At 47.8% G+C, this 13,422-nt stretch overlaps 1 protein-coding gene across 3 annotated transcripts in view; it reads right to left on the minus strand.

Moving 5' to 3' along the window:
- Window positions 1–3,003: 3,003 nt before the first annotated feature.
- The window catches only part of Ddx11 (DEAD/H-box helicase 11), a 35,224-nt gene continuing 24,805 nt past the window's right edge, over window positions 3,004–13,422 (minus strand). Inside the window, exons 19-28 of one of the 3 annotated variants that reach the window (XR_007979438.1) lie at window positions 11,914–11,986; window positions 11,568–11,671; window positions 10,626–10,775; window positions 10,330–10,398; window positions 10,116–10,216; window positions 9,389–9,473; window positions 9,030–9,108; window positions 8,711–8,865; window positions 8,354–8,637; window positions 3,004–4,112 (exon numbers count right to left, since the gene is read on the minus strand). Coding sequence is in view for 2 of the 3 variants with exons in the window: in XM_052192451.1 (XP_052048411.1) it covers window positions 8,602–8,637; window positions 8,711–8,865; window positions 9,030–9,108; window positions 9,389–9,473; window positions 10,116–10,216; window positions 10,330–10,398; window positions 10,626–10,775; window positions 11,568–11,671; window positions 11,914–11,986 (852 nt within the window). In the remaining variant the exon portion in view is untranslated. Of the gene's footprint in view, window positions 4,113–6,824; window positions 8,638–8,710; window positions 8,866–9,029; window positions 9,109–9,388; window positions 9,474–10,115; window positions 10,217–10,329; window positions 10,461–10,625; window positions 10,776–11,567; window positions 11,672–11,913; window positions 11,987–13,422 lie in introns of those variants that run through there. The other 2 variants (XM_052192451.1, XM_052192452.1) reach the window with 2 other exon arrangements.

Below are 13,422 nucleotides of genomic sequence, written 5' to 3' on the forward strand. Positions count from 1 at the left end.
GTCAGTGGTCGTGGGCACAGGGCCTAACTGGACCCTGTGTCGTCTTGGTTCCACTGCTGATGGCCCTTCAGCTGGACCAGCCACTGCTGCACTGCTGCCACCGCCGCCACCTGCCCTTGTTTTCTGCCTACCTTTATTTTGCCAGATCTGTGGCTTTCTGTGGCTATGACAGTATGTCTCTAACACTTTAGGATGGGCAAGCCCATATCTGGTTACCCAGAGCCCTGACACAAGATGCTCTTACTTACCTGTGAGAAATCCCATCCAGTGATCCTAATCTTGACTCAGTGCTGAGAATTAACTTAAATCTCAGAGCATGTCCTGCCCCAGTGTAGTTTCTGAGCTTGAGAGCTCCCAACTCCACTGTCCAACCTTCTTGGTTTATTCAAGGTTGGGACTTTTTCCATTCCTTTCTTGGCTGTGTCAACAATTGCTTCTGTAGAAGCTGGAGTCCAGAATGCAAGGGTCAGGGGTTTCTTGCATGATCTTGACCCATGCTGGGTCTTTGGTCTTCCATCTCCACCTTCAACACTAAATATACCACATTTCTCCAAAGGTAATATCTGTTCCAGTGTCTTGCACTTAGCGAGGAGGTTGGAGCAAGTGTCAAAGGAGTGAAGGTCGAGGTTTGGCTTTTATCAGAGTCTGAGCTTGACCATTGATGCTTTGGAAACACTTGCCTTCTCAGTGGGAACTTCATCTGCTGTAAATAACCAACAACCTGTTGAAGGAGTCATGTTCTTCTGCCATGATAAACACCAGGTAGACAGTGAGTCCACAATAGGAAATGGGTCTGAGGTCTACCACCTTAACACTTCCAATTCTGTCTTCTAGGGATCACTAGAGAATCTTCACAGTCCTACCTCCCAGATGAGTCACAGTGCTGCAGTTAGCATGACATGTGACATGAGGAACACAAAGGTTCACCATAAATCCGAAAGCTGATATAGATCACTATTCATATGGTCTTTCCTCAGTCTCCCCTTAAAGATGGAACTGAAGTTCACTATGGACCTCATCTTTTAGATGAAGGTATGACGATCACCTTAGATAATCTAGCTTCTAATACTAAGACACTGGGATTCCTAACAGTTCTAGAGTAAGCTCCCTTTACTGCACATTTAGACCTGTCAAAGCAGGCTTTGCTATTGTGTAACAGGAGCAGATGGTGGCCATGTCCAGTGTCCTAACAGCTCTACAGTGAGCCAACTTCACTACACAGCTAGGCCTGCCACAGCAGACTTTGACAAGAGCCATGCAGGCATCTTCTTCCTTTTGTATGCTTCCTTTGCAAAGTAGACCTAGGGAATGACATCTGAGGGTGGCCCTCCTGCTCTAAGTCTTCACAGATCCCACATCATGTCCTTGGCATTTTGGAGTGAGCCAAAATGCCATTCTATCCATTGCACACAGCACCTGGCATACACCCAATCTTTCCTGACCAGGCCCAGACCTTACCTCCTTCCTACTCAGAGGACTTAATCCATCTTTCAATTCCCCAAAGCCTAGCTGAGGAGCAGACATTTGGAAGGAGAGTAGAAGGGAAAGATCCTCTATTGAGCATCCTCAGAGTTTTAGCCATCCAGACCCATATATAGGGAGGCCATGACACAAGTTGGCCTTTGTGAGTACCATATCCTCTAGAGACATGAAGAAATGACATGGGATTCCTCTAACGTGGCAGTGGACCACATGTTGTGTCTGTTTAAATCATAGGAGAGAGATCGTCTCTTCCCACAGATATGAGCTGGGTTTAGTTCTGTTCATTCTGGGAGATGAACATGTTCAATCAGAAGAGAGCCTATTTCTTCAGGCCCAACATGGAGCCATCAATCACCTGTCTAATTCTTTCTAGTGCCTGGAGATCTCAGGCTCTTCTGAATTTAACATAGGGAGCCATTGGGCTACAGGTCAGTGGAGTCTCTGATGCAGAAGTATCTCCATTTCCTGCAGACTCTGCCCAACCCCTTACCCTCCTTTTTGAATTCCCAGAATGCTATGGTGTTAAGCTTTCCTAGGCTCTCTGGAGAATTTCATCTGGCTGGTTATTAGCACTTCCTGTGGAGGATGCCATCTGAATAGACAAGAGTTCTTATTATTGTCCTTGCATGCTTTTACTATTGTTTGCTACATGTGAACACTCATGAAGATCAACTTAAAATTGTACAGACAGGATGTATTTGTAAAAGTGTCAATGCTCTTTTCCAGAATAATTATGAGCCAGAGTCCCTGTTCCACTCCCAACAGGTTATCTCATCCCCAAGATTCACTCCATCTTTCTGGTATTTGATCAGTTGCATCTAACCCATGTTTCCCTCTGGTTCCTAGCAATGACCTTCCTGCTTGTAGCTGGCAGCCTATCTCATTTTTCTCAGGTGGTTGTTGGGTAGATCATCTCCCTTGTCTGATGTACAGTTACTATTGGAAAACAGTTAGCTTGCTTGCAAGGTGTTGAAAAGACCACATGCAAAATTGTTTATGCTTAATTGTCAAGGAAACTCATAGACACGGGACAAAGGTGCTTCAAGAGACACACTGTAAGCTGTAAAATCCTAAAAAATTCCCGATGATGTGTTCAAATGTGTGATGGTCAGGAGTGTGGTTAAACTTAAAGAGCCTAAATACTCCTTTTCAAAAGCTGAGCTCATGCCTGGCCATGCAGACATCAAAGTTTCCATGTTCTGGTTTCATGTGTACCTGGGACTGAAAAATCTAATATCCTTTGGCATTGCCAGAAACATGTAAGCCCAGCTGCCACCACTAGATGTCATGTATGATCATTTTCTTGTAGCTAACTTGTCATCCTTTTTCTTTTTTTTATTGAGTATATTCATTTACATTGCTAATGGTAAAACCTTTCCCAATTTCCCCCCTCCCAAAAGATTCCCTACCCCTCCTTCCACCCCCTGCCTCCATGTACATGCCCCTCTACCGGACACACTCCCACCTCCCCCCCCCCGCCCCCCGCAACCTCTCACACTCACTCCCCACCCCCCACCCCCATCCATTTCCCTTCTTTGGGGCATCTATTGAGCCTTTACCTGACCAAAGACCACTCCTCCCACTGGTGCCCAACAAGGCATTCCTCTGCCACATTTTTGGCTGGAACTATGTGTACCCCTTAGTTGATGGTTCAGTCCCTGGGAGTCTTGGGGTGTCTGAAGTCATTGTTCTTCCCATGGGGCTATAAACCCCTTCAGCTATCCTTAAGATTTTTGGCTTCCCTTTCTGTCATTTGTGCTTGCTGCCTCTTGGCCTATACCATGCTCTCTTCTTTGCAGTACCAGCCTTACCCAACAATCTGGGACAATACATAGCCTGGATGATGTTGAAGTGAGGGGTCTGCTGGCATAAGCCCTAAATTGAAGGTGAGCTGCGGGGTTTTCCTGAGCTCAGGGCACCTGAGCAGAGTGAGGACGACAGGTACCCACAGTCTGGAATCAGGGGACATGCTTTAACCATACCCTGCCCTACTGTAGAAGACAGCACAGGATAGAAACTGGACACTTAGCTGGCTTGCTCCTTCACCACACTCTCACAGCTTTTCAACTTGGACCACACTTGCTCTGGTCAAAGGTGCAGTACACTGTAATGAGTTCCTATTCCTGGGTTGATTGATGACTTGGGATTGTCCTCAATGGATGCTGTTTTGTAGACCAATCTGTGCCGCCATTTTGACCACTGTCTTTAGTATCACCAAGTCATGTGAACCCTCCAGAGAACATCCCCATTCATCATTCTGAATAAACCTGCCAACTAGCCCTGAGAATTCATGTCCCAGAAAAAACAGCTACAATAGCTATGACATCTCATAAGCCAATCCTGGTAGAGAATGACGTTGTCAGTCACTGGAGCACTGAGTCTCTGCTAGGCCATGATGAACTGCATCCACAAAATTATCATGAATTGAGATGATCTCAACCCTTTGAGTATTAAGTAGGTGTTCTAAAGTGTTGCCTTGCACGCCGTTTGCACAAAAGAGGAAAGACTTAAGTCCAATGGTGCTTTTGGATCCTGCCTGTGTGTTTGGCAAGGTACAGGTCTGGGAGGACATCTCTGGACAGTAGCATGTCTGGACTATCTGACCGTTTCTTCATGATGCTCCCATGATACTAGAAAATGGAGAGAACACAGCCACATAAAAATGTAATCTCTACACTATGAATTTGGGGTTGTGCACAGTAGAGCAGGCATGCATTGCAAGTAGACTTTGGACATTTTTTTCTGCTATGGTAAAAGAACCATTGGCCATCACCCCTGGATGAGTTTATACATGCGTCCCAGCCCTTGAGCTTTTGAACCTTCAGGGGCAAATTTTTGGTGGGGTTGCTGCAGGATCTACATGTGGGCATCTTTGCTTGCCTTCTATAGACGGACATAACATGTGATGCTTTCTGTAACTATGTACAGTCTATGAAGGGGTAGTTGTATTTTTCTCCCCTCAGAGTACCCAGGATCTTCACATACTCTATGCTAACTCCAGTATTAAAGCTCTTCCACACCTGCTCCCCAGTCATTGTCTGAAAGCAAGTGCTTTAGACCTTTGCATTGTCCCTGAGAACACCCCTGACTGGATGTTTCCATTCTTAGCCCCATTGTAGGAAGGAGAACAAAGCCTGGAGTTGGCATGTTGTTCACCAGTTCAGGCAGTGCAGGAGAATGTGCAACCAACATCAGAACTTCCGAGTGCAAGGACCCTGTCACCTGGACAGGCAGTGTGGCACAACTTAACTCATTCCAAGAGAGCCTGACTGACATAGTGCAGAGAGAGCCCACAAGTCCCCTGTCTCCCTCTCCTTCTGCTCTTGTGTGTCTCCATGGCTAATACTTCAGAGAGTTTCTGATTCTTCCAACAGGAGAGCTCCACCAAAAGCACAGACTTCAGGTTAGAGGGACAAGTCCAGCAATGAGGGTTTTCTTGTGCATGGGTGGAGTGCTAGGACATCTGCCAGGGCAAAGACTGCTGGGAGAGAGCTGGGAACGTATCTTCTGCAAGGAAACCATTCTTCTCTCAACTTACACAAGCTCCTTCATTTTAATCTCCATATTCAGCCTCTTAACACAAACAGCTTGGCCCTGCTGATGTCCCCAGGTTAGCAATACATTGCAGCCAAATAGCCTGGCCACTATAAGGATGGATCACATCCTTATCAAGTACTTAAAAGCATCTATGCACAGGAGAAAAGCGCATGGACTAAGCTCTCATCGGGCATTCAGCACACAGAGAGCCTGACAAGACTCAGATCAGAGGTTACCTCCGAAACCTCAAAGAGACAGAGAGCCCAAGAGCAGAGAAGCCTGTTGTGGAAGCTCTTGCTAACAGGTCTGTGAATGTTGTGTCTCTGTGGACTTCAGGTTTGGAAGTCTTATGCCCAGATATTCACAGTCCTTCTCTCTTAGCTCATTTAGTAGAACTTTGCAAGTCCTGACATCGTGTTTTGTGCTGATGGAGTCCCACTTGACACATAAGCTAAGAGAGATAGGGCAAGGTTTAGACTTAGGACCAACCCCATGTAAGCAGAGATAAAATACAAGGAGGAGCGACATGTCTGGCTGAGGAGCTCATTTCTCATCTGCTCTCTTGCTAGCATACACAGGGAGTGTATAGTGGGGAACAAAAGAGGTATCCTGGGGTTTTCCATGACTCCTTTCTTTTAGCTGTATTCTGAGCTTTCTGCAGCAGCTTGCTGCCATATCTACACATCACCTGCAAGCAGTATGCTGCTAATATTTACCCAATGTCTTCCAGCTGACAAAGCTTTTAAAGCAACCCTTTGGTGTGTCCGCTGTTTTAACAGGATACACAGCCCTGGCTTTATATAACCCATGTTTCATCAAGATTCTTAGGTCCCATGAAGATTTTAGCTGTTAAACCAGATGTCTAAGAATGTGAGGTTTGCAAAATTGGCTGTTGCCTCAAATGTGCAACATGATGAGAGTTTGCTGCCTCTGAAGAGGCACAGATGCCCCATCACAGTTCCCCTGTCCTCAGAAGACACCTCACCATCAAGCAAGGATGCTCCCCACTTAGCAGAAGAGAAGGAAAGACTTCTGAAGCTTCAACAACTTTCAGAAAGTGATTCTGATAAATGGGAGAGGGCAGTGCCGCAAAAGCAAGAAGAAAGCACTGACTGAGGTTGAGACCTTAGGCTCATATGTTCAATACAAATTCATTCATTCATTCATTCATTCACCCTCTCTCCTCCTCACTCATCCATCCCTCACTCTCTCGGTGAAGAAAAAATTGTGCCTAGGATGTACCCCAGTTCTCCTGCCTGTGAACCTGGTCTCCAAAGTGACGCAGTTTGTGGTTCTGCCTCCTATAGAAGGATGTTTTTGGATTCAGGTCTCTGAGCTCAATGCCCTATTTCATGGCAGTCACAGAAACTTTGCCAGACTGCTGCCTCCCAGAGCACCCAGCCTGCACTGCACTGTGCTGAGCTCTTCTGCACTTTGGGGCTCATGGGTTCTGTCCTTTGCTGGGATCCCCATTCTGCAGCTGTGCATTGTTTCTCCTTATCAACCCCAACATCCACATGATCCTGTTTGAGTGAGCCATAGACTTCATTGAATCCACCGGGGTCCTCCTGCTCTCTGGAAACACCCTGGAGGATTTCCTAAGTGAGTCTTCACATATCACTGGGAACCTGAGAGGCTGGAAAAGCTGGCAGGAGGCCTCAGCTGAGCAGCCCAGGCTTGTCCTGCACATTGCCCTCTCTAGACAGGAGGAGGAGTCTCCAGGTTTCCAGCGAGGGCAGAATGGTAGGGCCTCCTTGTGTACACATAGAAGATAACATGGTCAAGGTTTCCACTGTGCTTGTAGCGTGGGCACAAAAGTAGTGAGATCAGTTCCTGGGAATTCTTTTAACATGAGTTTAGGTTGATCCCCATAGAGGGTTACATAGAGGAACTTCAGGAAGAAGGGCTGGGTTACAGACTGCAGATAAGGGGAGGGGCCCTGCCCTGAAATGCTGACACCCCCCCCCCCCCAGCAGTTGGGTGATCGGTGGGAGGGGCAGGGATGACATGGAGTGGATGCGCACTTTGGCCTCTATGTTTTAGTATGAACACAAGATACTCTGACATATACCCTGGCTGTCATGTTAAAAGAAGAGTTCTCCACAAGAGCTCATGGACATGTGTCCTGCAGCCTCCAAGGGAGGCCAGGCAGGCAGTTTTGAGGAGCAATGTACATATGAAGGTGTGCAGGTTCCAAACAGAGGCTTCATGGGGGTCACACAGCAAATGAGGTCTCTGGACCCTTCCTTCTGCAGCCCACTGGCCCCTTTGGTCCCCTTAATTATTCCTCCCATTCCCATCCCCCCAGTGCTCTTTTATAGCTGACACTGCACGCTGTCTCCAGACAACTATCTATCACCATGATATTGTCAACTGCATTTAGGAGGATTCTCATACTCGACCATAAAGTTTATATAGGTTCAACTGTTCTTTTAATCAGGCATAACACATGGATTATATTCCTATGATGTAAGTCTGCAAACATTGCTATAACAGGTAACAGATAAGTGGATTCCCAGTGACAATCCAAGGTTTACAGCGGCTGACATTCTCTGGGTCCTCATATGACGAAGACTTCTAGTTGTACTTTAGTGTATGCTAAAGCCCTACTCTAATGACAAAATCTGTCCCTGCCTCCCTACAGGAGGCTTGTCTCTAAACACTCTTCCCCAGGTGTGAGGGCCTTATCATTTCTACCTGGAGAGGAATCAAGGATGGGACTCTTTTGAGCTGCAGGCTGTGAAAGAATCCTGAAAGACAAGCCTTCATTCTCCCCTCTGCCTTTTCTTGGCTCCTCTCAGTTTGCAAGCAGTTGTCAACCAGGTTATTGTCCAAATGGCAAGGGCACTGCTCCTGAGAGTTGGCTGAAGCTCTCAAAGGGACAGCCACAAAAGAACACTGGGGGCCTGGACGCCTAACTGGGGCTCCCATTCATGGTACAAGAGAAGAAAATGAAAACCACAGAGACACTTTTGCCCCATGCCATGTCTGCAGGAAGATGCTGTTCTGAGCAGAGGCCTGAACAGCCATGGGCAGGATCAATGCCTCTTCCTTTTTGAGGGAAAGCACAAGGAGAAAAATCAATCGTGGGGCACAGAAAGGCCTACAGCCAGCATCCAAGTCTTTGTGAAGGTTCTTCAGGAAAATCATGTTTATGTCAGCTCTTTCCATATTATGTGCCTATTTTTTTCCTCAAACTCTCTTCTGCACAGATATGTGTGTCATACTGGAGTGGGCCAGGCAATAAAACTTGAAACAGGGACATCTGTGCCTGAGATGGGAGTCCAAGGCCAAGAAAAGCTTACTGTCTCTAGAAAGGACAGGTGGGCCTCACCTCAGAAAAGGCAGGAAGCTGCTGCAAGCACGAGAAGCCAGGCGGAAAGCTGAACCTGAGCCGGGGAACGAGGTATCTCAGGCCAGGGTCCTTCAGGAAGTTCTGGATTTGTCCTTGTGGCTTTTCTATGCAAGTTCTGGAGTCCACTGCTTCTGGAAGGCTGGTGTAGTCTTAGCAGTCTGCATATGGTTTTAACCTTCTTAGGCCAAAAGGAAAGGCCAGGTCAAGCAGAGAGAATAAAGAGAAGCTTATACCAGACATGGGTGTGACTTCTCTCGATGAAACTGTGGAGAGAAAAAGGCTGTGAGGAGCCCCCCTTCAAACCAGGGATGTCTGAGCACAGGGAGAAAACCTAACCTTCCGCATAGCAGCAAAAGCAGGTCCAAAGGTGGCTTTGACCTCCACTCGGTCTCGGATCCAGGCTGGCAGCTTCGCCAGGATAGAAGGGCGGGCATACCGGTGATCCAGGAGCACAATGCTGGCAAAGTCCCTCTGGTGCCTGATGGCCCTGCCTGAATAGATACAAACATGGAGACTCTTGAGTTCAACTGGCCTACCAATACCACATGTGCACTGGGGTCTCCTCTTTCACTGACCCCTCAAACAGACAATACAGTCCTAACATCACTCCAGCCTCAAACCATCCATCTGCGCCCAGCAGCAGCCCCACACTTACCTATGGATTGGTTTATAGCCTTCATACATAGATTCTCTATCAATACCGTCCCTGGCGGGGGCTGACCTTGTATCCTGGGCTAAGAATAAAACAGAAAGGACATATTAGAATCTGCTTTTGCCTGCCTTGTAGCCCAGACTTAGAGCAAGGTCAGATTTCATGAGTCTGAGCCAACCGCTTGTGCTATAGTTCATGCAATAGAAAAGACCAAGTGAGCTAGAGATAGACTCCGAAACCTCTAGGGAGGAAAGCAATCGTTTGTGCAATAGGAGGTCATGCTGCAGAGCCTTGTCATCCAGTCCTAGGGGGTGGCATACTACTTCCTTCCTTTGCCTCTCTGAAACACTTCAGGTACTCACAAGGGTCTGATTCAAGTAGGCCATCTTCTCTTGCAGCTCCGGAGACTTAATGTTGGGGTACGGCATCCCCACCATCACCACACACCTGTAGTAGGTCACATGGCATTAAGTCAGCATGCCGCTATCACTGACACCAGATGAACTGATATTTGGAAGACTTAGGTGTGATTTCATGTGCCTTTTATGGTGTGTGTGCCTATACACATGTGTGTGGAGGCCAGAGGAAGATGGCAGGTGTTGTCCTCCAACCCTCTTCACCTTAGTTGCTGAGACATGGTTTTTCACTAAATCTGAAGCTCACACAATCCTAGGGTTCATGGGCAGAACTACCCAAGGGGCTGTCATCTCTAACACAATGCTTACTGGTTTTTATGTGTGTGCGCTGCAGACCTGTTGTGTCCTCTTACCATCTGAGCATGCACACTCACTCACTAATCCATGGCCTATCCCTCCGACCACTTTTACGACCCTCTAGTTCTCCCCAAGGAAGTAGCACTTGGAAAGGTTGTTTCAGCTCAGAGATCCAACCCAGGCAGAAGACTAGGATCCTAAGTAAGCCATGGCTACCTACTTCTCTGCCTACACAGCCAGACAGACAGTGATTTCAAATAATCTACCCATAGCCTACAGAGCCCAAGCAGGCCATCTGGGAACTGACCCAAGGCAAGCCTTAGTAGGTAGGGCCCAGTGCCCCTAGCCCGAGCAGACAGGAGGCCACCACACCTACCGGCCCAGGTCGTCAGAGAAGTTGATTCCCTCACTCATCTTCCCTCCAACCACAGAGAGGAGCAAGGCCCCTGTCAGATGGCCTTCTGAGTGACTGTAACTCTGTCAGGAGAGAATCACACCAGGGTTCCTGAGCCAAGTCTGTGAGTCACACAACTGTTCCCAGCTGACAGACACTGGTGGTCTCCAGAGCCAGCCTCACTTCCATCTCTCACCGTAATGCACTTGGAATATGCCATCAGCACCTGTTCCACTTGGCTTGCTCTCTTGGGCTCTTGAAATATCTGAGGGCAGAAGACAAGGCCTCCCAGCAAAAGGCTTCAACAGACTGATTCTTGAGCCCAGTCTGGGTTTTGAAGCATGCGGACAGAACACATAGTCAAGCTACAGTGAATCCCTGTGACTGGTGGCGCAGGCTTCAACTTGGTAGATGCAAAGTTAACAAGGTTGAGGGACCCTAGGAAGAGCTACAAGTAGCAATGTCCTCATAAACAGGCTAAGGGGCACTTACCTTTTTCCTGACAGACAAGCGTGCCAGCAGGCCAGTCTTGTCCCAGTGAGCATGTACCTGGCGCAGGTACTCATAGGAGGGGAGGAAGCATACCACCCCTCCAGGGACCACGTTGCACAAGTTACAGAGAATGCGGCCTGTCTCCTCCATCTGCAGAAAGCAAAGAGCTAGCCTGGAGCAGGCCCCACAGCTGCACAGGAAGGAAGCCAAGCAGCTCCCTGTGGGATCATCAGTGTGCCCATTACTTTTAACAGGCATGCCCAACTGGGGATTGTGGCAACTCCCCACATTTACGCCACATCCCATCCTGGTACCTCAGAGATGAAAAACCAGACTCTTGGCATGTCACTGAGATCTCCCTATGTCCCTATCTCATGAGGGCCACCAATCAGAACAAATTGGCACAAAGATGCCACAGGGGTTGTGCCCCAGAAATTCACCCTTCCCTGGATAGAGGCAAAGAGCAAGAACCCCAAAACTGGTCAGCCTTCTCCCCGCCCTGCACCCTCATGGAATGATAGGAGCTCTTTTTTTTGTTTGTTTGTTTTTTTGTTTTTTTTTTGTTGTTGTTGTTTGGTTTTTGGCTTTTGGCTTTTTGGCTTTGGTTTTATCGAGACAAGGTTTCTCTGTATAGCCCTGGCTGTCCTGGAACTCACTCTGTAGACCAGGCTGGCCTCGAACTCAGAAATCTGCCTGCCTCTGCCTCCCAGAGTGCTGGGATTACAGGTGTGTGCCACCACCACCCGGCTTTGATAGGAGCTCTTTAGAAAGCATTTAGCAGCATACAGCGAGGAAGGCAGCTAAGATCTTCCTTGATAAATATCTAAAAAAAGAAAATAACTCCACTCATGTTCCAGATGTGAACACCCATCTCCATGCCAATGCTGGTAGTACTCTACCTGGTCACAGGCCAGAGAAGACAGGAAGTGGGTTGGCACTAACCATCTGAGGCAGCTCTCTTCTCTGGTAGGTGAATTCCAGCTGCTGGTTAGAGGGACCATTGCATATAATAAGGGGCAAGATGTTGTCTGGAGGGATCACGTGACCTGGTGATACCAAAGGAAGACTGAAAACTAGTGTCCAGGTAGGGCAGTTTCTCAAATCTTTTCTCCAACGAGGAGCACAACTTTGGCATGCACTTAGCTCTTCTCTGCACTGACACAGCTAGTCAGCAAACAACGTGGGGAATAGAGTGCAGCCTGAGTCTGGGAAGTGTGCTGAGAGCAAGCCGAGGCACCAATGCAGTGCTGTCCTCTGCCTTTGCCCAGGCTACCCTCCAGTGGCTTACCACAGGAAAACTCCACCACTCGCGCAGCTTCTACTCCACAACACGCCAGCAGCTGGTCCCGAAAGTCTGATACCTGCAGCCATAACATCAGGGTCTGTGATCTCAGAGCTTAGGGCTGTGTGCTCTCGTAGGGAATGTAAGAGAAGTCTGGGATAGGAGGCAAGCCTATCCCAGCCAACAGGAAAGAAGGAACGGCCAATAACCCAAGCTAAAAGAAAACAACCAGTATCCAGTATCGACAGAGAACTTAAGAAAGAGCAGCAACGGAAGTGTACTGGCTGGTTTTTGTGTCAAATTGACACAGGCTGGAGTTATCACAGACAAAGGAGCTTCAGTTGGGGAAGTGCCTCCATGAAATCCAGCTGTGGGGCATTTTCTCAATTAGTGATCAAGGGGGGAAGGCCATCTGGGTGGTACCATATCTGGGCTGATATTCTTGGGTTGTATAAGAGAGCAGGCTGAGCAAGCCAGGGGAAGCAAGCCAGTAAGAAACACCCCTCCATGGCCTCTGCATCAACTCCTGCTTCCTGACCTGCTTGAGTTCCAGTCCTGACTTCCTTTAGTGACGGACAGCAGTGTGGAAGTATAAGCTCAATAAATCCTTTCCTCCCCAACTTGCTTCTTGGTCATGATGTTTGTGCAGGAATAGAAACCCTGACTAAGACAGGAAGCGTCAGGCCCTTTCTATATGTTCAAATTAACAATAGGAGGACCACTACCTCTAATACACAAAGATCTCGAAAAATGAAACAAACAATGTAGTCAGGAAACAGAGTAACAAAATGAACAGTTTTCAACACAGGAAATGGCAAGTAAACTTATGAAGAGATGCTTGCTCTTACTAGTCACCAGAGAGATCAAAACTACATTAAGATTCCTGCCTCATTCTGACCAACAGAATGATGGTCAAAGCTTTGGGATCTTCAGGAAGAGGGGAAGACAGAATATGAGAGCTGTGGCTGGAAGATAACATCAAGGAAATGTTTCAGGACACATCAGGGCAGGTGCCTGTGACAGAAGAAATCCAGAGCAAACTCAAGGCAGGCAGAACCCCAGCATGGAGGTGGGATTGTAGGGACAAAAATCCCATCACTAACTGAGGACCTACTAGACTGTGACAACTGCTGCAAGGGGGAAAGCCAGTTTTCTTTTAATAATGTGAGCCCTTAGTAAGTCGGTCACACAAACGCAGAAAGAACTCACTACGGAGACTGACTGGGCAACAGCACAGAATGGCCTGATGGAGAGGAGCTGAGGGGAGATGAATATGTTCAAAACCACCAGATAAAAGTCTCCGACAACAGAAACAGTGTTTAAATGGCAAGAAAAGAGAACAAAGAATCCTGGCAGGGATGTGGCAGCAGCCTGAGACACGGGGATGGGATGTGAGCTGGTCCTGCCACATGGAACCCAGTATGCAGCTTTCCCAAAACAAAGCACACTGCATCTCCATACATGCAGCTGAAAACAAAATGAAACAGGAGGAGGAGGACATGCTGAGCCCTAAGG

The sequence above is a fragment of the Apodemus sylvaticus genome, chromosome 9, assembly GCF_947179515.1.
Source record: "Apodemus sylvaticus chromosome 9, mApoSyl1.1, whole genome shotgun sequence".
Classification (NCBI taxonomy): domain Eukaryota; kingdom Metazoa; phylum Chordata; class Mammalia; order Rodentia; family Muridae; genus Apodemus; species Apodemus sylvaticus.